The 20248-nt window shown below is 34.1% G+C and overlaps 8 protein-coding genes across 8 annotated transcripts; 1 reads left to right on the top strand and 7 right to left on the bottom strand.

Annotated features, from left to right (window-relative positions):
• Positions 1-51: 51 nt before the first annotated feature.
• On the bottom strand, positions 52-878 carry DFA_09118 (uncharacterized protein; the record flags this gene model as incomplete). The annotated part of the gene is made up of 3 exons (XM_004354919.1): positions 52-353; positions 490-643; positions 723-878. 3 exons carry the CDS (start codon positions 876-878, stop codon positions 52-54), a joined length of 612 nt encoding a protein of 203 aa, XP_004354971.1.
• Positions 879-1262: 384 nt separating this feature from the next.
• Positions 1263-3215, top strand: cct7 (chaperonin containing TCP1 eta subunit; the record flags this gene model as incomplete). Its single annotated transcript, XM_004354918.1, has 2 exons — positions 1263-1274; positions 1584-3215. 2 exons carry the CDS (start codon positions 1263-1265, stop codon positions 3213-3215), a joined length of 1644 nt encoding a protein of 547 aa, XP_004354970.1.
• A 127-nt stretch (positions 3216-3342) lies between these two features.
• On the bottom strand, positions 3343-6215 carry DFA_09116 (uncharacterized protein; the record flags this gene model as incomplete). Its single annotated transcript, XM_004354917.1, has 5 exons — positions 3343-3575; positions 3652-3866; positions 3949-4508; positions 4568-4941; positions 5003-6215. 5 exons carry the CDS (start codon positions 6213-6215, stop codon positions 3343-3345), a joined length of 2595 nt encoding a protein of 864 aa, XP_004354969.1.
• Positions 6216-6544: 329 nt separating this feature from the next.
• On the bottom strand, positions 6545-9793 carry DFA_09115 (RasGTPase-activating protein; the record flags this gene model as incomplete). The annotated part of the gene is made up of 6 exons (XM_004354916.1): positions 6545-6795; positions 6875-7089; positions 7167-7699; positions 7753-8126; positions 8193-9481; positions 9783-9793. 6 exons carry the CDS (start codon positions 9791-9793, stop codon positions 6545-6547), a joined length of 2673 nt encoding a protein of 890 aa, XP_004354968.1.
• Positions 9794-9994: 201 nt separating this feature from the next.
• On the bottom strand, positions 9995-11266 carry DFA_09114 (uncharacterized protein; the record flags this gene model as incomplete). The annotated part of the gene is made up of 1 exon (XM_004354915.1): positions 9995-11266. One exon carries the CDS (start codon positions 11264-11266, stop codon positions 9995-9997), a length of 1272 nt encoding a protein of 423 aa, XP_004354967.1.
• An 849-nt stretch (positions 11267-12115) lies between these two features.
• Positions 12116-13684, bottom strand: DFA_09113 (putative oxidoreductase; the record flags this gene model as incomplete). Its single annotated transcript, XM_004354914.1, has 3 exons — positions 12116-12755; positions 12832-13235; positions 13310-13684. 3 exons carry the CDS (start codon positions 13682-13684, stop codon positions 12116-12118), a joined length of 1419 nt encoding a protein of 472 aa, XP_004354966.1.
• Positions 13685-13933: 249 nt separating this feature from the next.
• Positions 13934-15397, bottom strand: gcdh (glutaryl-CoA dehydrogenase; the record flags this gene model as incomplete). Its single annotated transcript, XM_004354913.1, has 3 exons — positions 13934-14651; positions 14752-15244; positions 15349-15397. 3 exons carry the CDS (start codon positions 15395-15397, stop codon positions 13934-13936), a joined length of 1260 nt encoding a protein of 419 aa, XP_004354965.1.
• Positions 15398-15996: 599 nt separating this feature from the next.
• Positions 15997-20247, bottom strand: dimB (putative basic-leucine zipper transcription factor; the record flags this gene model as incomplete). The annotated part of the gene is made up of 6 exons (XM_004354912.1): positions 15997-16015; positions 16259-16870; positions 17036-18260; positions 18560-18592; positions 19034-19055; positions 20245-20247. 6 exons carry the CDS (start codon positions 20245-20247, stop codon positions 15997-15999), a joined length of 1914 nt encoding a protein of 637 aa, XP_004354964.1.
• Position 20248: the final 1 nt, after the last annotated feature.

Raw genomic sequence — 20248 nt, 5'->3', positions numbered from 1 at the left:
ATATGATAATTGATTTGATTTGATTGATTTGATTTGATTTGTTATATTGTTCTAATAAAAATGTTTATTAGATGATGCACCAGTAAAATCATCAGTTTTCTTTTTCATCCAACCGAGGATTGATTTCAAGCTAGTACCAAATTTCTTTTGTTTTTGGTATTCACTGTCGACGCCAATGATCCTACTAGTTCCAGAGGAATAGGGTAGATTGGTGTCATTGGCAGCCAAAGAAATGAAAAACATGAATGGTACCAACCATACACAAAATATGAAAATGGTAAAGATCTCTGGGAATGGGAAATATTGTGATCTAAAGAATAGGAACCATGAACAATGTGAAATAATCAATGTTACTAATAATATATAAATAAAATAATTAATTAATAATTTTGTTTAAATTTAATTTGTTTGTTTGTTTGTTTGTTTGTTTGTTTGTTTGTTTGTTTGTTTGTTTGTTTGTTTGTTTGTTTGTTTGTTTGTTATACATACAAAGACTAAAAATAAATTTGATACTTGATAATGATACAAATGGAAAATCGGAAAGTAAACTATAATAGGAAAGATGACTTGCCAAACTGAGTAATATACAAACTCCAGACACATCATCAAATATATATAAAAATAATATCAATCCTGTAATTACCTATATATGACAAAAGAATGAGTAAATATGATCGGTTCACTTCATTCTTGTAGTAGGTGGCTGTGATTGTTGTACATACAAAAATGGTATATCTAATAACTCTTTTTGCAATTGAAGAATGTTCTTCTACCAACTCTGCAAAGTAATATAATCCACATGCTAAACAAACTGTACCAAACATAAACAATAAGGTGTAGAATAGAAACACCAATATTGATAAAAAGTAAGATGACATTTGTTGTTGTTTTGATTTGTCTCTCCAACTATCTATGTATGAACTCTGTTCTCTCTTTCACTCTCTCTCACTCTTTTGTTCTTTATATGCTACAGTCTTTTGGTATTACATGAACAATCTTTCAATTGAACACAAACACAAATGATTACTGCTAAAGACGAAGTATGTGTATCCAACCATTAATCTTTACTTTAAAACTGACCACAGTCTTTTCAAAAAAAAAAAATGAAAAATTGCAAGACCGCTCCCGCTGTGAAGTGAGAGACTAGGTGTGAAGATACAGGTGTATCTTGTATCCCTTACCTCTTTGAATCTTGATTAGTTGAACAGATAATACCTATATCTTTGTCAATCCTTTCACAGATCAACTAGTTATATCATAAAATGTCAATGATTGTAAGTTTAGCAGAATCTATGACTTGGCATCACTTTATCATATAAAATTTCACTTGTGATACATCATCTCTCACAATGACAACACGAGACAAAAGAGAGAGAGATAGATGATCATAACGACACAGACGTAACTTTATATATGATAATTCAAGTCATCAACAAATATAAATGATATATTATTGTAACACTATATTAATATATCAACCAATTCATTTAATATATTATAATTATACTATTACTATTATTACTATACTTCTATTATTTCTATTTCTATTTTCTCTATAGAAACCACCAATTATTTTATTAAAGGAAGGTACTGATACATCACAAGGTATTCCACAATTGATTAGTAATATAAATGCATGTTGCGCGATTGTAGATACAGTTCGTACTACCTTGGGACCAAGAGGTATGGACAAGTTGGTATATCAAAGCGAAAGAGAAGTGACGATTTCAAACGATGGTGCTACAGTGATGAGATTGTTGGACATTGTACACCCAGCAGCAAAGACATTGGTCGATATTGCACGTTCACAAGATTCAGAGGTTGGTGATGGAACAACATCGGTGGTCGTGATGGCCGGCGAGTTTTTAAAGGCTGCCAAGCCATTCATCGAAGAGGGCATCCACCCACAGATCATTATTCGTGCCTACCGTTCGGCATGCGAGCTTGCAAAGCAAAAGATCAGGGATCTTTCAATCGTCATCAAGCAAGAAAACATGAGAGAGTTTCTCGAAAAGTGCGCTGCCACTGCCATGAACAGCAAGTTGATTGCATCGCACAAGGAATTTTTCTCAAAGATGGTAGTCGACGCTGTCCAATTGTTGGACGACAGCATCGAGCTCGATATGATTGGCATCAAGAAGGAGTCGGGTGGTGGTATGGAAGACTCGATCTTTATTGCTGGTGCCGCTTTCAAGCGTACCTTTTTCTATGCTGGTTTCGAGCAACAACCAAAGCACATTGTCAACCCCAAGATCCTCTGTCTCAACCACGAGCTTGAGCTCAAGGCCGAGAAGGACAATGCCGAGATCCGTATCTCTGACCCCTCCAAATACCAAGCATTGGTCAACGCCGAGTGGAAGTTGTTCTTCGACAAGCTCGAAGCCATCCACGCCTCTGGCGCCAACGTCATCTTGTCGCGTCTCGCAATTGGTGATCTTGCCACCCAATACTTTGCCGACAAGAAGATGTTTTGTGCCGGTCGTGTCCCAGAAGACGATCTCCGTCGTGTCTGCCGTGCCACCGGTGCCGCCATCCAAACCACCGTCAGCAACATTATCCCCGAGATCATTGGTCACTGCGGTCTCTTTGAAGAGAAGCAAGTCGGTTCAAGCCGTTACAACCTCTTCACTGGTGCCACCAAGACCCAAACAGCCACCATCATTCTCCGTGGTGGCGGTGACCAGTTCATCGACGAAGCCGAGCGTTCTCTCCACGACTCTATCATGATTGTTCGTCGTGCCCGCAAGCACAGCTCAGTCGTTGCCGGTGGTGGTTCGACCGAGATGGAATTGAGCAAATACCTCAGAGACTACTCGTTGGGTATCGAAGGAAAGCAACAATTGTTGATTGGATCATACGCAAAGGCTCTCGAAGTCATCCCACGTCAAATTTCAGACAATGCCGGCTTCGACTCGACCGACATTCTCAATCAACTCCGTCAAAAGCATTCACAACCAGGAGGCCAATGGTTTGGTGTCGATATTGCCAACGAAGGCATCTGCGACACTTACCAATCTGCCGTCTGGGAACCAACCTTGGTCAAGCTCAACAGTATCACTGCCGCTACCGAGGCCACTTGCCTCATTCTCTCGGTCGACGAAACCGTTTCCAACCAACAACAAGCTGAGCAACAACAAGCTGGTCCACAAATTGACCCAAGAACTCGTCAAGCTTTAGGACGTGGTGGTGCTGTTAGAGCCATGAAGGGACGTTAAAACAAAAAAAAATAAAATTAATAAATAAATAAATGTAAAAAAAAAAACAAAAAATTTTATATAAAACATTAACAGTAAGAAGTAGAATATTTAAATATATATTTTTATATTTGTTTATTTTTTATTTTTATGCGTGATTTTTTAAATGTTCTTCAACAATATTATCCAAATGAGAAACTGATCCAATAAACGTAAACAACCATTGAGACTCATGGTCCTCAAGTGATTCCGGACTTGCATATAATTGAATAAATTGAATATTTGAAAGTAATTGTTGTACATTTGCCTTGTAAATAACAAAAGCCATAATATCATTATAACATTCTGGTGCAAATTCTTGTCCTAATGATTTCATCATATCTAAAAAAAAAAAGGAAAATATATATTAAATAAATAAGAAATCTCTAGAATAATACTAATTTTAAACTACACTTACTTGTAACAATTGACCAAGTATCCATAATAATTTGGATTTTATCATGAGGTGATCTAAATAAACTAAGTTTACGTAATTGTTGTTGAGCTGTTTCAAATGGTAAAAGGTTTCCATAAATAGTTTCATCTATACAAAATGATTTTGGTGTCAATTCATATCTTAGAGAATTTAATTTTGAAGAAAAAGTTGCATCATTTTCTGAAAACATAAATATCCTATAGGAAAAGAAAAAGAATAAATAAATAAATATTAGATCAATTAGAATTATTTTTTGTTGTTTCAATTTTAAATTCTTACTCATTATAAAGTTGAGAAATGATAGATTTTTCCAAAGAAAATAAAGCTTTTTTAAGTCCTTTCATGGAACCTGGCCAACTAGCTTTTAGTTCTTCTTTGGGCCTACGTAAGACATTGGAAAGGAGGTTGGATAGACTTTGACAAACTTTACAATCAATGATGATTTCACCAACTTTTGGAGGATTTAAAAATCGTTTGATAATGTTACAATGACATAATTCCTTTTTCTCGGTAATGATTTTTACAGCCTTTACCAACATTTCTTGATTTGTGATAAATGTTTCTTCTTGTGATATACATTTCAATTTAAAGAATACCAGCGAGTCTATAAGTATCTTTGTTTGTGACTTTACATTCAATTCCAATTGATCGTCCAAATCACATAGTCGATTCAATATTCTTGCCTTTTCCCATTCAATCTTTTTTTGTTCATTGTCCATGTCTTTGAAAATTTCATCCAACAATAGTTTAAAATCATCTTGTTGATAGTTTGTCGGTAATCTATTTAATGATTGTATAGTTTCTTGTAAAATTAATGGGAATTTACTATCCATATTTCTCTAAAATAAATTAAGTAAGGGTATTCTTTTTCTTCTTTTTTTTCTTTTTTTTTACTTACATTTTGTTGAGTATTTAAAATAGTGATAATATTATTTGAAATACTACAACCACATAATTGTGATAACATTAATAGAGATTGTTTGAGTTGATTTTTAACCAATTTAATAAGATTTTCTTCCATTGATAGATTTTTTTTCTCTGGTTTTAGTTCATCATGACCAACAATGGTTAGATGAATAAATCTAAATCCATGATTGAAATTGATGATTGGTTTAATTTCTTGTGCCAATTTTATACATTCCAAGGTTTCGGGTGAGATATCATTTTGATCTTTAAATGTATCCTTTTTAGATTCAATAGCTTCCAATATTTTTAATAAATCCAACATTGATATTGGTATTTTATAATCATTTTGATTAAAATTTTTTGGTACTATAGAAAAAGAAATTAATTATTTTTATATATAATTATAATTGTTTTGTTTTTTTTGTACCTTTAAAATAATCATTTAAATCTTCAACATTTAAAATATGTTGATTGAATTGATCAATTTTTGTTAATAGAATTTTAGATAGACGATCGGGGATTGATTGAGGATCAGTCATAAATAAGGTAATTCTTTTTGCCAATCTTGATAAATTATTTTTTACATTGCTTCTAGTATCTATACCAATAAATTGATCTGGTTTGATTAGGATGGGGATGAGTAGATTACCAAAGATGGTGTAGAATATAGTCAATTTGTCACTCTCTGTAAGCTTGTCCAAAGATGTTGGAATATTGCCAGATGATCCTTCCAATGGTATGAGGTATCTTCCTAGGTCGATAATATGCTTTGACAGCCAACGTAGAGCATATGGTATCTTGTCCACCTGGTCGACCACTCGACATATAAATTCAAATGCTTCACTATCTAAAATTTCTTGTTTATATTGTTCACTTTGTCGAGATGGTGGTGGTTGAGAGGCTTCTCGGGATCCTCCAGGAGGATCATCACCAAAACTAAAGTATTTATTCGATACTATACTCTCGATAATGTCCAAGAGGATGGTGATGTAGGGAGTGGTGTAGGTGATGGATAGATGGGCATTGAGGAGGACGTAGGCATAATGCTCCATTTGAGAGAAACTGGATGTGCTTGGTAGACGAGTGGAAGGATCAATGTTTTTGGGATCCTGGATAAAGACATCGAATTCACGATCGATAATTGTCTTTATGAGTTGAAGAAATAGGTATTCATCATTGGCAGTGATACAGTTGCCATAGATTGATATGATCGAGTGTGATAGAGATGCTTCTTTGGCGAGTGATGATGACATGTATTGTGGTCTTACAAGTAGCGTAGAAGCCAGTACATCTGGGTGTTGACGAAGTAGACGAATGAGACGTTCGATCTTTTCTCTGTCTGCCATGAGTGGATAAAATACGATTGATTGATCAGTCGTTCGACTGCCCGTCTGGTCAAAGTAGTCAGTCACCACTCTTCCACTTGTTATCGTTCCGACCGACAATGTACCCACTCGGTCAGCCAACAACAAAGCAATACTGTTTTCCAAGTCACGAATTTGATGCAATTGTTCAAACAATGCTTCAGATTTATCTCTCACCATCTTGTTCATATTATCAATCGATTTATACTCTATTGCATTTGATACCTTTTCAATCTTTAACATCTTTTGTAATGTAAAGATTCTTTCTCCACTCATTTTTTCGAAACAAAGTTATTATTATAAATAATTAAAAGAGAGGAAGAAGAGGATTATCTATATATTTATAAATGTACGTATTATTGAAACGATGTTGATGTTGATAATGATGATCATTCTTTACAACACTAGCTAGTATTATTATTAGTATTATTATTATTAATGATGATCGATTGAGTGGGGTAGGGGGTGTGCGATTTTGAATAATCAAAAGACGATTCTAAACGACATCCAACCTTGCAACCCAAAGACTGGTTGAAAAAAATAATAATAATATTTATTTATTTACAATTGATTGATTGAATTGTTTGTTTGTTTGTTTGTTTTGGTTAGGCAGCAGTAAAATAAGTTGGAATGGTCTTGTTTGCTTTTTCTACAACTTCGTCAACATAGGAGACGGCTCCTAGGAATATGGTAAATTCGTGTTCATCATTTTCATCAACGATTTTGTTGTTGGAATAAAGTTTAATATATTGAATGTTTGTTAAAAGATGTGGAACGTTGGCTTTGAAGATGACAAAACTCATAATACTATAATATTCATCTGGTGCTATTTCTTGATCCAATGCTTTCATTGTATCTATAAAAGTAGAGAATAAAAATTAATTAAAAGTAAAAATAATAATTATTATTATATAATATTCTTTTTATCTACTTACTAGTTACAAGTGACCAAGTATTTTTAATAATTTGAATCTTATCTTTTGGAGTAATAAATAGATTGATTCTTTGTAATTCTCTTTGGGCACTTTCAAATGGTAAAACAGTTCCATAAACAGACTCTTTAATTTTAAATGCTTCGTGACCAAGAATATTTTGTAATCTATTTAAATCTGAAAAAAAGAATACATCTCTTTGTGAGGTTGTAAATATACTAAAGATAAAAGAAAAAGAAAAAAGGTTAGTAATCAATTAAATCTTTAATTATTCGATTACTATTAATTGACTTACTGATTATAGATTTCAGAAAGAATAGATTTTTCCATTGAAATGATAACTTTTTGTAGAGCTTGTCTATTTTTTGTTTCCCATGAAGAGTTTAATGCAATGATGAGTCTTTCCATTGTATTCCTAAGTATTTTTGGTAAGGTTTCACAGACTTCACAGTCAACTTCCCCAGCTTTTTGTGGAAATTGAAAACGTTTAATGGGATCACAATGACAAAGGACTCTCTTGATGTTTTGGTCAGCATACGATTTAAGGACATTGGTGATTTTATCATATGCTTTTCTTTTTTGATAGACCAACGATTCAATGAGGATTGATTCTTGAGATAGGGCACTTTCCAATTGTGCATTCAAAGCATTGATATTCTTGGTGATCGCAGTCTTTTCTTTGTTGTGTTTAAGTTTTTCAGCTTGTACATCCAACTCCATTTCAGACATTAATAAACCAAAATCAAGTTGTTGATATTCTATTGGTAATTGATTGAGTGATTTAATAGTTTCTTTAATTATTTCTGGAAATTTACTATCTCTATTTCTCTGAAAAGAAAGAAAAAGTTAGACATATTATTATTATTTCTCTTTATATTTACATTTTGTTGAGTTTTTAAAATATTACAAATAGTTTCATTACTATTGGTACAACCACATAATTGAGGGAGCATTAATAAACATTGAGTCAATTGATTCTTGCAGTATTTTAACAAATACTGTTCAGGTGTGATAGTTGGTTTCTCCACTGGTTTATCTTGTCCACCAAGATGAATCTCCATCAAGTCATAACTATAATCAATTTTACTGTGGAAATTAGATTTATCGAATAAATTGATAATTTCAGATGACGATTGGTCGATGGCTGTGTTACGAATAACCTTATTAGATGATTCAATGACACTAAACAATTTACATAAATCAGACATAAACATTGGTATTTTATATTGACATTCTTGATTTCTTGATGATGGTGCTAAAAAATAAAAAGTAATAAGTAAATTATATTCAATATATATTATTATTATTATTTTTATTTTACCTTTAAAATATTCTTCCAAATCTGGAACCAAAGTTACTTGTTGATAAAAGTTTTTAATCTTTGGTATCAAGAGTTCCTTGAGTGATTGAGGAATGGTTTCTGGTTTGGTCATAAAATCTCTGATTCTGTTGGCAATGGCAAAATACTGGTTCATTGATTTCATTGGTATTTCAATACCCAAGAATTGGTCGGGTCTCACCAATATGGGAACTAGAAGATTATAGAAGATGGTATTAAAGATTGCTTCCTTGTCGCCATCTGTGTGAGATGACCGTCCCAACTGTACAGTATGTTTGGATAGCCAACGAAGTGTGTAAGGTATCTTGTCAACTTGATCCAATACTCTTGAAATGAATTCTCTTGCTCCAGTATCAACCCATTCATTATTTAATGATTCACGTGGTGACATTATTGATGGTGAAGCGATAAAAGTAGATGATAATGATAATGATGAAATAGAAGTTGACAATGAAGAAGAAGAAGAAGAAGAAGAAGTTGGAGTTGGAATTGATCTAGCAGAATGAGATAAAGATATCTGATCTATAATACTTGAATGATCTTGTTTGTTTTCAAATAAAAATGCTCTACCGGAGACTAGACCCTCTATAAAGTCCATAAAGAGAGAGTGATAGGGAGCCTTGTAAGATCGTTCTACGTGAGCGTTGAGTAACTTGTTGGAGAGGTTTTCCTTGTTGGAGTAGCTAGACGGTGATGCATTGTCACCCCATCTGTTTAGATGCTCAGCATACTCAATGTTGATCATTGTCTGGATGAGTTGCATAAAGAGTAACTCGTCATTGGGTGTAGTACAGTTTCCAAACATTGATAGCACCACATTTGGAAGAGACTCTTCGTTAGGTAGTGACGAAAGAGGTTCTTCACCAGCCAATAGAATGCGAGAGAGGTACTCTGGTGAGACACGAAGCATGCGAATCAGTGTCTCAATACCTGCTCGTTCGTCTTTGCATGGGTAGTACACTCTCTTTTCAGGAGGTGAGGAAGGAGGAGGTTCAACAGACACATGATAACCAGTTTGATGTGATACTCTAGAGACACGAGCATACTGTACACCAGCAGGTACATTTAATGGTGAACGGTTGTTTTCTTTGGCTTGTTCAGCAATTGCCTTTTGCAAATTACCATTTTGAAGTAATTGGTCATAAGCTATTGAACATATCTCTGTTTCATTTTTCTTTAAATATTCAATTGTCTTTGATTCTCCTACTTTACTTATATTTTGTATTTGTAACAACTCTTGTAAATTATATAATTTTTCTGCAGAGTTCATCCTAAAAACACAAAAGTTAATTAAATTAATCTTTACAAAACTTGTATAATAACTATTGATTAGATTTAAACTTACTTATTTTGATTGATTGGTTTGTGTAAATTTATATGTCTTCTTGTTTAAATAGCCAATAGGATTGATACATTCTTTACTTTTGACTTATTTCCCCGAGTTTTAGGACGAGTGATTGGTGATGGTGGTCATAAATTCATTCCAAACCATCAATCAGCAGGGTAAAATCACAAGAAACAGATACAACGGGGAAAGAGTATATACCTTTTCCAAAAAAATAAAAGTAATACTTGATGTTCATTTTTGACATCAAGTATTGTGTGTTGGGTTGGCTGAACAAACCAATTTTAGATTAATACTAAATATTCAAGTTTTTGTTTAATAAAATTTAAATTGATAAATACAAATTATATTGGTTTTATTATTATTGGAAAAAATATGATGAGTTAACTTTAATAATGCCTTACTCTAAATTATTATTATTTTAATTTTTTGTTTTTTTTTAGATATCCAAAGTTTTTAATTTATCATTGGTATGAGTTGAAATTGGATTAAAGATATGAATGAATTTGTTTGATGAGCAACCAACAAAGAGACCAGAGAATATCATGTAAAAGAGGGTCTCTGTGATTTGGTTGAAACAAGTGACCGAACGGAAACGGACAGTGTCGGCAACAAAGTGCGAGATGATGGTGGCGGCTGGGTAGCAGAAGAACCAGAGAGAGAAGATGCAGCCGACCATGCAGAGAAGTTTGCGACGGGTGGCATCTAGTTGTTGGGAACGAGTGTGGAAGGTGGAGAAGATAAAGTAGATAAACATGCAACCTACTACTCCAAGGATTGGGTATCCAATGGCAGTGTCAATGTAGTAATGTTGTACACGGTAGAGTTTGGCGAGACAGTCGTAAAAGATGGAGGCGGCAAGACTGTAGACAAGGTACACAAGGAAAAAGGCTGATGTAAGGACACGTGGGAAGAGGGATGGTGACATGGTCGACACGTTGAAACCTTGTGACAACAACAAGAGGACGAGACCAAAGACGGAACGTGCAAATATATCGACACAGTTGGATGCAAGTTTAAGGTTATCAAGATTAGTATCTTGTGCATAGTATTCGGCATAATACCCGATTAAAATGAGTAATGAAACCATTTTCAAGACAACGGCAGATGTAAATAGTTTCATTACTTCTGAGCGGTATCCTAGATTGGTTTGGACAGAGATGGAATGAACCGATACGATGAAAACAGCAAACAAAACGATGAGTGCGATAATGGACATGTGGGGAGTAAACTGCTCGTCGGCTGAAATGACACGATTCAACTTGTCACCACGGTTCTCCATGGTAATCGAGTATTTACCCAAGTGGGTACGGTCCATCTTGTCAGCGGGTGCGATACAGTTGGAAAAGACAACGTACCAATAACGAGCGCGTTGTTGGTAGATTGGAATGGGATAGTTTTCATTGTATGGTGATCCATTGTCTATCTTGGCTTCGGCCATCGACTCTAATTCTTGACATGTCAATTGATCATTCTTGATGATATAGTCCCAGTGCTTGTCACTGTACAATAGAACTGATGACATATCACCCTTTACAAATTCAATATCAATCGTGACATGACTGTCTAGGGTCATTGCAAACTTATCGATAAAGTTCCAATTTGACTGTGATCTATAGTGATTTCCACTAATCACTTTGGATTCTGTTAATCCAACAATAATAAATAACAATACTGTCAACGTTGATATTAATAAATTTAATTTATTCATATTTAATTAAAATAAAATAAAATAAACAAATAATTATAATTTTATAGATAGATAGATAGATAATTTCTATGATGAATTAAATTTGATTAGTGTGGAAAGAAAGAGATAAAAAAATTGGTTTGGAAACAGATAAAACTATTTTGGAATACTATTTTGGATAACAATAAAAAATTATACTTTGTGTGTATCCATTCAAATTACATTACCTTCAGTAGCATCGATGAAGAACAGAGGGTGTATAATTCATTTATTCATGTGATGGTTTGAGAGGATGAGAGAAGGAGTTCAAATGTGATAGGTGGATGGTTTAATTTAATAAGAGTCTACAAACCACTATATACTTGTCAGGCAACAATGAATTGTTCACGAAGCAATTTCATCACACCACCCTCCTCTTTCAACAATAGTGGGTGTTTTGATCTTTGGATAAAGGGTGATTAAAAAAAAAAACAATGTACAGTACTATTCTGTTTTTGGTGGGGGGTTGATGGTAAAAACAATGATACTAACTCCCCCTTTGGATGAATCAGTGAGGTGATGTGACACCTTTTGTGTTTTAAGATTGATTGATTGTTTGTATGTTGGGTTCTTGTCTTCTCTCTCTCCTTGTCACTCTTAAATGAATAGATTTTGTTTAAAATAGCAACAAAAAGGATGGTTTTGGAAATTAGAAAATATGTTTATATATATTTATATTTGTGATGGTTGGATCTATCTTGTCCCTGTCTTTTTGTTTGTTGTTGGTAATATTAATACATGAATGTGTTGTTGGTTGTTTTTTTTGATGGTTTTAAATTTAAAATCAAATTGGTTGGATACTTGTACAAGATGAATTCGTAATTTTTTTGTTTAACATTTAACAACTCTTTCTTCTTTTCTACTTTGTTCAGCATTGAATACTAAAAGATGACTTTGTAAAGTATCATCTGCACTTGAAAGAATTTGACTTGGATCATTGGTTGCAACTGCGTAGACAAAAGATCTGACCAAGTAGTAATCTGCACCATTATGACCAGTCAATCTTGTATCAGCAACCATTTCAGGTTTAAATATTTCTTTGTCACCCATTGAGAAATCATCATAGTCAATTGTATAACCATCACATTTTAATTGACCATGTGAACCATGAATGACAATCTTTCTGACACACATTTCCTGTGTAAAGCTAACCATTGAAAAGCTAGCCGTGTTGCCACTGTCAAACTCCAAGTTTACAACTTGTTGATCGACGACATTATTGTCGCAACCTCCATAGACACATCTTCCGTATGGTCCATCCACCAATGCACTTTTAACATTCTGTAAAGTTGGTTCTTTGTCAGGAACAACAACTTCACGTTTCCATGGATAGTATTGAAGATAGATAGTCTTGGCAGAATATGGACAACGGTCTACAATAGGACACTCCAAGCAAGATTTTGCATCACCTGCTTCCTTTGGTTTATTCTCTTTTTTAAAATATGATAATGATCCAAATGATGATATTTTCCTAAAATAAAAGTAAACGTAAATTAATACTCTTTCTCAAATTATATATATGTATCTCTATTTTCTCTCTTTCATACTTGCAATGTTCACCCATAAAATAATGAATAAGGTCCAAGTCATGACAACTTTTAGTTAAAAGCATAAAAGATGATTTCTCTTCAACACTCCAATTACCTCTGACATAGGAATGGGCGGCATGGAAATAACCAACGGGTTCAAGATGAGTGATATTGAGAACCTTTCCAATCCTTCCACTGTCGATCAATTGTTTGATCTTTTGAGTGTAGGGAGTGTAACGGAGTACATGACAAACAGCTAAAATAACATTGTTTGCCTTGACTGCAGCAACAATTCTCTTGCAATCCTCCAAACTAGTAGCCATTGGTTTTTCCAACAAGATATTATATCCCTTGTTTGCAAATGCAACTGCTTGTTCTGCATGATAAACATCTGGTGATGAAATTAATACTGCATCTGCAAACTAGAAATAAAATTTAAATTAATATATATTTATATTAATATATATTTTCTATATTTCTATATTTCTATATTTACTTTATCTTTTGCAACTATATCTTTCCAATTTTCATAGATTTGATCTTGAGGTAAATTAAAAGAACCTCCAATCTTTTCTCTTCTAAATTTGATTGGATCAGCAACAGCTACAACCTTTAATCTATTTGGTCTTTCCTTTGCATAGACAGTGTAAACGTAACCTCTGTTACCACAACCAATAACAATGATAGAGATTTGTCTTGCTTGATCATACTTTTTCTCTTCTTGTTTGATTGCTTCCGATGGTTCACTAGTTGCTTGATGTTTGTAATCCTTATGATCAATATCTATATCATCAAAGTTCTCTTTTGATGATTGTTCTGGTTGTTGTTGTTGATGTTTTGTTCCTTTAATCTTTTGAATTAAACTATTCATCTCTTTTATCTCTCTGTTTGTTCAGCAAAGAAAGTTAAATTAAATTTTGAAACCAAAAATGAATATTTATATATTGAGCTCGGAAAAAATAATTGCTTGTTTTGGGTTGTGGTTTCTCTCAACTCTATGGATCATAGAACTGATGATTCATAGTATAAGAATAAATATCTAAGGTTATATATAGTTATTAATATTTGATTTATTATTCCATTAATATATGACTCTCTAATTTATTTTAATTTGTTTTGTTTAAAAAGAGGCAATACCGGTAATAGCTCTACCGAGGATAAGTGCGTGAATATCGTGAGTACCTTCATAGGTGTTGACAGTTTCGAGGTTGGCAGCGTGACGGATGACATGGTATTCATCGGCGATACCGTTGCCACCCAACATGTCACGTGATTGACGAGCAATGTCGAGTGACTTGCCGCAAGAGTTACGCTTGATGAGAGAGATACGTTCTGGGGTGGCAAGACCGCTGTCGATGAGACGACCGACTTGGTGACAGGCTTGGAGACCCAATGAGATCTCGGTGGCCATATCGGCCAACTTCTTTTGGTACAATTGGTTGGCAGCGAGTGGCTTGCCAAATTGCTTACGATCCAAACCGTATTGACGGGCGGTGCTGTAGCAAAACTCGGCAGCACCCAAACTACCCCATCCAATACCGTAACGAGCCTTGTTGAGACACGAGAATGGACCACGGAGACCCTTGATCTCTGGGAACATATTCTCGGCTGGCACCTCTACATCTTCCATTACAATCATACCAGTGATCGATGCACGCAACGACAACTTACCTTCAATCTTTGGTGCTGACAATCCCTTCATTCCCTTTTCCAAAACAAATCCACGAATATCTCCATTATCATCCTTGGCCCAAACAACAAATACATCAGCAATTGGTGAATTGGTAATCCATGTCTTGGTACCATTTAAAATATATTTTCCTCCTTGCTTTTTTGCTCTAAGAAAAAGAAATACAATACATTATTATTATTATTATTATTAATATTCTATATCTCTCTCTCTCTCTCTATATTTCTATTCCTATTTATATTTCATACCTAGTTTGCATACCAGCAGGATCAGAACCAGCATTTGGTTCAGTGAGACCAAAACAACCAACCAATTGACCACTAGCCAAACCATCGAGATACTTTTGTTTTTGAGCACTAGTACCAAAGGTAAAGATGGGATGCATGACAAGAGATGATTGTACAGACATGGCAGAACGGTAACCACTGTCAACCTTTTCGACTTCATTTGCCATCAAACCATAGGCAACGTGAGAGACACCACCATACTCTGGGATGGTAGCTCCAAGCATACCCATAGCACCATACTCTGACATGATATTACGATCAAACTTTTCGTCACGATAAGCCATTTGAACACGTGGCATCAACTTTTCTTGACAAAAGTTATGTACTTGATCACGAATCATCTTTTCTTCGTCGGTCAAACAATGTTCAAGGTTTAATGGATCTTCCCATTTAAACTTGTCTACAACTCCTGATACTGTTGCAAAACTCTTTGAACTATTATTAATCTTTATAGCTAAAACATAGATATAATATATAATATAATATATAAATTGAGTTATTTATTCTTTATGATGATGATCATCACACCTTGATGTTATACATTCATTCAATTCATACCATTTAAAAGAATGCTCTTTGATTGATTATTAAAGATGTTTCTAATCATTGTTACTACTACTGCTGTTGTGTTGAGTGAAAGAGATAGACACAATAAATGAAAAAGAATAAAAAATTAACCTGCAGTTGTAATAAAAAAAAAGAAGTGATATTTTTGTCAATATAATTTAAAAATTGTTTTTGTCGGGAAGACGAAATTTCCATATGTATGTGCTGGCTGGGAGGAGCCGTTTTTAATTATCCATACAATCTTTGTCTTTTCTTTTTTTTTCTTTCCAATTCCTTGTTTCAATCTCCTATTAGGGTTTTATATACTCATCAATGTTGAATAGTAATTTACATCTAAATTTTCTAGAATTTATCTTCGAAGGGTCATAGTATAGTTTCCAAAACTGCGAACCCTATCCAATTCCTTGAGAATTTTTTCATCAATTCTTGTTGTTGGTGCTTTGGGATTAAAGATTAGTAAATGCTTCATTCATTCATTTTCTATATCTGATTGTTTGATAATCTTTGATTCTATCTATCTTTAACATTAATATTGGAAAATTCAAATAATAGAACAATTATAGTTTTTTTTAAATATTATTATTTTTATTTATTTCTTTAATTACAAAATATTAACTATATTTATAATGGTATGTATATTTATGGTAAACCCAAATCTCTATATTTGTTTTTGTTTTTTTTTTTACAATGGCAATTTCTTTTTTTTTTTTCCTTTGGATTCCCATTTCTATAGAAATAAACTTGAGGTTGTTCGTTGTTGTTGTTGTTGGTTAATATTCTTTAGTTCGGGATATATATTTATATTTTAAAGATGAATCAGAGAGGACATCCAACTGAGGAGAAGGAAGAAGGTAGGGGAGGGGAGGGGGAAAAGAGTGATGATGTTGTTGTTTTTTTTTACAAATTATAAGGAGGTGTAATACCATTTTGATGTTGATGTTGTTGTTGTTGAGAAATATGTTGTGGCGATGATAATAATGGTAATGATAATAAAGATGATGCGTTATATGATAATCCATTATGACCAAGTTGAGGTGACTGTTGTTGTTGTTGTTGAAGACCATTCAAATCATTATTATTATTATAAACATTTGAAATTGGTAAAAAGTTGGCTTGTTGTAATAATTGTTGTTGTTGTTGTTGTTGATGTTGATGTTGTTGATGTTGATGTTGAATTTGTTGTAATGGTTGAACTTGTTGTAATTGTTGTTGAGCTTGAAGTTGAGGAGAGGGAGCGTTTGGATTATACTGATTGAGGAGGGATTGTGGAAAGTGGGGTGGGGGAGGTGGGAAGGCAGCATCTTTGGAGACGACACTACCCCAGACGTTTTTGAGCATTTCCATGTTGGCAAAGTCGTATCTTGAGCTGGCGTGGACACGGACGAGGAGCATAGCCTCTTGCTTGGGTGTGAGGATGGAGGAGAGTGCAGAGTGGGTGTCTTCCATGAGTGTACGTTGTTTGACAAAGTTCTTTTTAAGAGACTCTAGCTTGCGCGTAAACTCGAGGATCTCGCTAATATCTACATTGTGGTTGTCGCCAATCGCACCCGACAACATGGGGAGGGGGATGGGTGCATCAGTGATCGAGTGGTTGGTGGCAAACGACTTGTTGAGACGCTCGTTGGTGGGGAACACCATGACCTTGGTCAAGTAAAACTCCTTGATGGAGCGATCCAACTTTTCACGTTCGTTTCGCAACTCAATGTCGGCTTTCCAATGGTTAGCACGCAACTCCTTGATAGCCTTGGCCTGCTCGTCGGTGATGGCCGCCGCAGTCATGTACCGCGACCACCAATTATCAGACGATGGACCACTAATCGACGAGATCATTGGATTCTCGAGAGATGGCACGTAACCCATTGCAGCCAACTTGGCCTGTGTGTAAGGGTGAACCATCTTTTCCACCTCCTTTTCAACGATTGCATGTCTCTTTTCAATCGAGATGTGGAACAGTTGCAAGAGATAGATGAGTGATCGTTCGTCGTTCTTTTTAATAGCCACATCCAACTGTATGATAATCTGTTTGGCTTCCATCATCATTGTGATAAAGGCAGGATCTGGCTTCATAATCTCGACACCTCCTCCCTTTTTCAAACTAACGTTCTCCTTTTTCAACTTGTCATTTTCAAGTGCCAAGACTGCCAACTTTTCCTCGATATCTCGAATGTATTCTTTTTTTCTTTGTCTATAGTTTCGACTGGCCAAATTCTGGTTCTGTCTACTTCTATTCTTTTTGTATGAATCGTCATCATCACTATCGCTATCAAAGTTTGAAAGAGGTGGTGATGATTCTTTCCTACTGCCAAAATCTGGTTGAGTTGTTGTTGCAATTGGTTTTGGTGTTGCTGGTGTATTAATTGTTGAAGTATTAGTTGTAGTTGTAGTTGTAGTAGTAGTAGTAGGTGTTACATTGGCTGCATTCTTTTTTGATCCTTTTTTAGATTTTGGTGGTGCAGGTGTCGTTGTAGTCGTAGTAGTTGTAGTAGTTGTTGGTGATGTTATATTATTATTATTATTTGATGATACAGCTGGATTTAAAGGAGGTGACGCTTGTTTGTTATTTTGAATTGGTTGTTGCGGTGATGGATTTGTTTGTTGTTGTTGTTGTTGTAATTGTTGTGAAAAGTATGGGTTAGACATTTGAGGTAATTGTAATTGAACTTGATTCGTATTATTATTATTATTAGATTGTTGTTGTTGTTGTTGTTGTAATTGATATAATTGTTGTAATTGAGGATGTTGTTGTAAATTTTGTAAATTAGGTTGTGCAATACCTCCTGTATTAGTCGTCGTAGTTGTAGCTCCACCACCACCACCACCACCAGGTTGTTGCTGCTGTTGTAATTGTTGTTGTTGTTGGTATAGTGATAGCATGAGTTGTTGGTCACCTTCTCCAAATGGAACTAATTGGTGAAAGAAAGACTCGAAAGATCCTAAAGAATCCATATTAGGTTGTTGTTATTGTTGTGTTGTTTATATAATATTATATAATATAATATAATAAATATCCTCTCTTTTTTTTAAATAAATGTATGTACTGTTGGTATATATTGATATATTGATATATTGATGTTCTTCTTCTTCTTCTTCTTCTGTCAGCCACTCAATAATAAATAATAAATAATATTATTGTATCCCTCTATTGTTTATATATGATATATATGAGGGTATGGGTGGGGTTGCTCTATGCTAGCTAATCTACTACTATTAATAAAGAAGAAGAGGATATAGATATCTAATTAAAAAAAAAAAAAGAAACTGTAACGAGTTAGTGGCCACCCAAATTGAATTGCACACAGCAGCTGCTAGCTAAGAGTTGTTGTGTTGTTTGTGATGTGAGAATAAAGGGGATGAAAGAAGAGAGTCTAGAAATAGGTAGGGTTTCAAGAAGTGTAAATGGTTTTACTAAACTCTAAAGTGCATGCCATTTAAATTCTCAAAGAGAGACGTCTGTCAGAAAAAAAGTAAAAATGAAATAATTTGGAGGACATGTTCTTCTTCGCACCCTTACAACATTGCTTCACCTGACATTGTTATCCGTTGCCACCATCGGCTCACTTTAAAGAAAGAAGGATCTTTAAATATATTGTTGTTGTGTAAGATATTATATTGGATTTTCATTGATTCGATCCAATACCTGATCCCAAGCAAGACACACAATTTATATTACACTTACACTTTATATTTCTTTTTGTTGACTATTAAAATAAATAAATAAATATTATATAATATATAATTTTGTCTGTTCCTTGATCCTTGAAAATGAAGGATGGAGGGGTTGTAGTAGTTGAGAAGAAATGATCCCAAAAGAGAAATTTGGGTCAGTTGAATAAATAATACAAACTTAAATCTGCAGTACCTACTGAAACAATAAATATTGTTGTGTGGACTTTTTAAAAAGTAAAGGTGGTACAATAATATGGATGGATGCAAACAAGGAATAAAAAAAAAAAAAAGACTTTTTGTCACAAAAAAAAAGAAAAGGAAACTACTAACTTACTTGATATCCCTAAAAAGGAAATGGAGGGCTCCAACTCTCAAAAGTGAAATTCGAGAATAATTAAAGTTTGTTTTGTTGTTTTTATAATAACTCGAGGGACGTCCTTTAAACTCGAGACAGCTGGTATTGATTAGTTTATGTGTGTGTGATGAATAACTCGTGACGATGAAACGATTGTTGTTGGTTGGTTGTGTTTATAACCAAAATGTGTAGAGTTTAAATATAAAACACATATGGCAAGGTTAACGAAATATCATCAAAATTGCATGGTGGTGGTGACTCACCCAGACCCAAGAGAGCTGGATGGATTATCTACAAGTGCAGCTAGCTCGGCCTTTGGATATCTCCATCCGAGAGTGGATTAAAATAAAAGAATCCGACATGATTATACTTTGAGTTCTATTGACCAGAACGATTACTTGATTTAATAAAAATCATGGACACGCAATTTTGACATGCCAGCTTTTGTGTTTTTGAAAAGATGTCAAACAACATGGAAACTAAATATAAACCAATGAATCAATCAGTTGAATAATTAATATCCATTTTGGCACCTATATTTAATGTGAAATTCATAAATACATCTATACATCTATATAAATTTAGACTTTATTTATTTATTTTTATGTAGTACATATATGAGAAGTCAAAACAACTGCGCTGGGTTTTTCGCAAAACTCATATAAATTTGTGAGAGACCGCAAAATTCTCTCACACAGAGTGTTTTGATTTTTAACATTTTTGAAATTTTCCTTGACTTGTTGAAGAATAGAATTTTATTGACAAGAAATGGGTTACTCGAAATGTATTTACCACACTCACTCTATTTCGTAGTTGTATTATGCGTTGTATTGTGCGAGATTGATTAAATGATGATAGGTAATTACCATT

The sequence above is a fragment of the Cavenderia fasciculata genome (assembly GCF_000203815.1).
Source record: "Cavenderia fasciculata unplaced genomic scaffold Scf_EU5ZYIE01BBABR-5, whole genome shotgun sequence".
NCBI classification, from domain to species: domain Eukaryota; phylum Evosea; class Eumycetozoa; order Acytosteliales; family Cavenderiaceae; genus Cavenderia; species Cavenderia fasciculata.
Note: the sequence above shows the minus strand (reverse complement) of the source record. Positions and strands in the feature narration are given on the sequence as shown.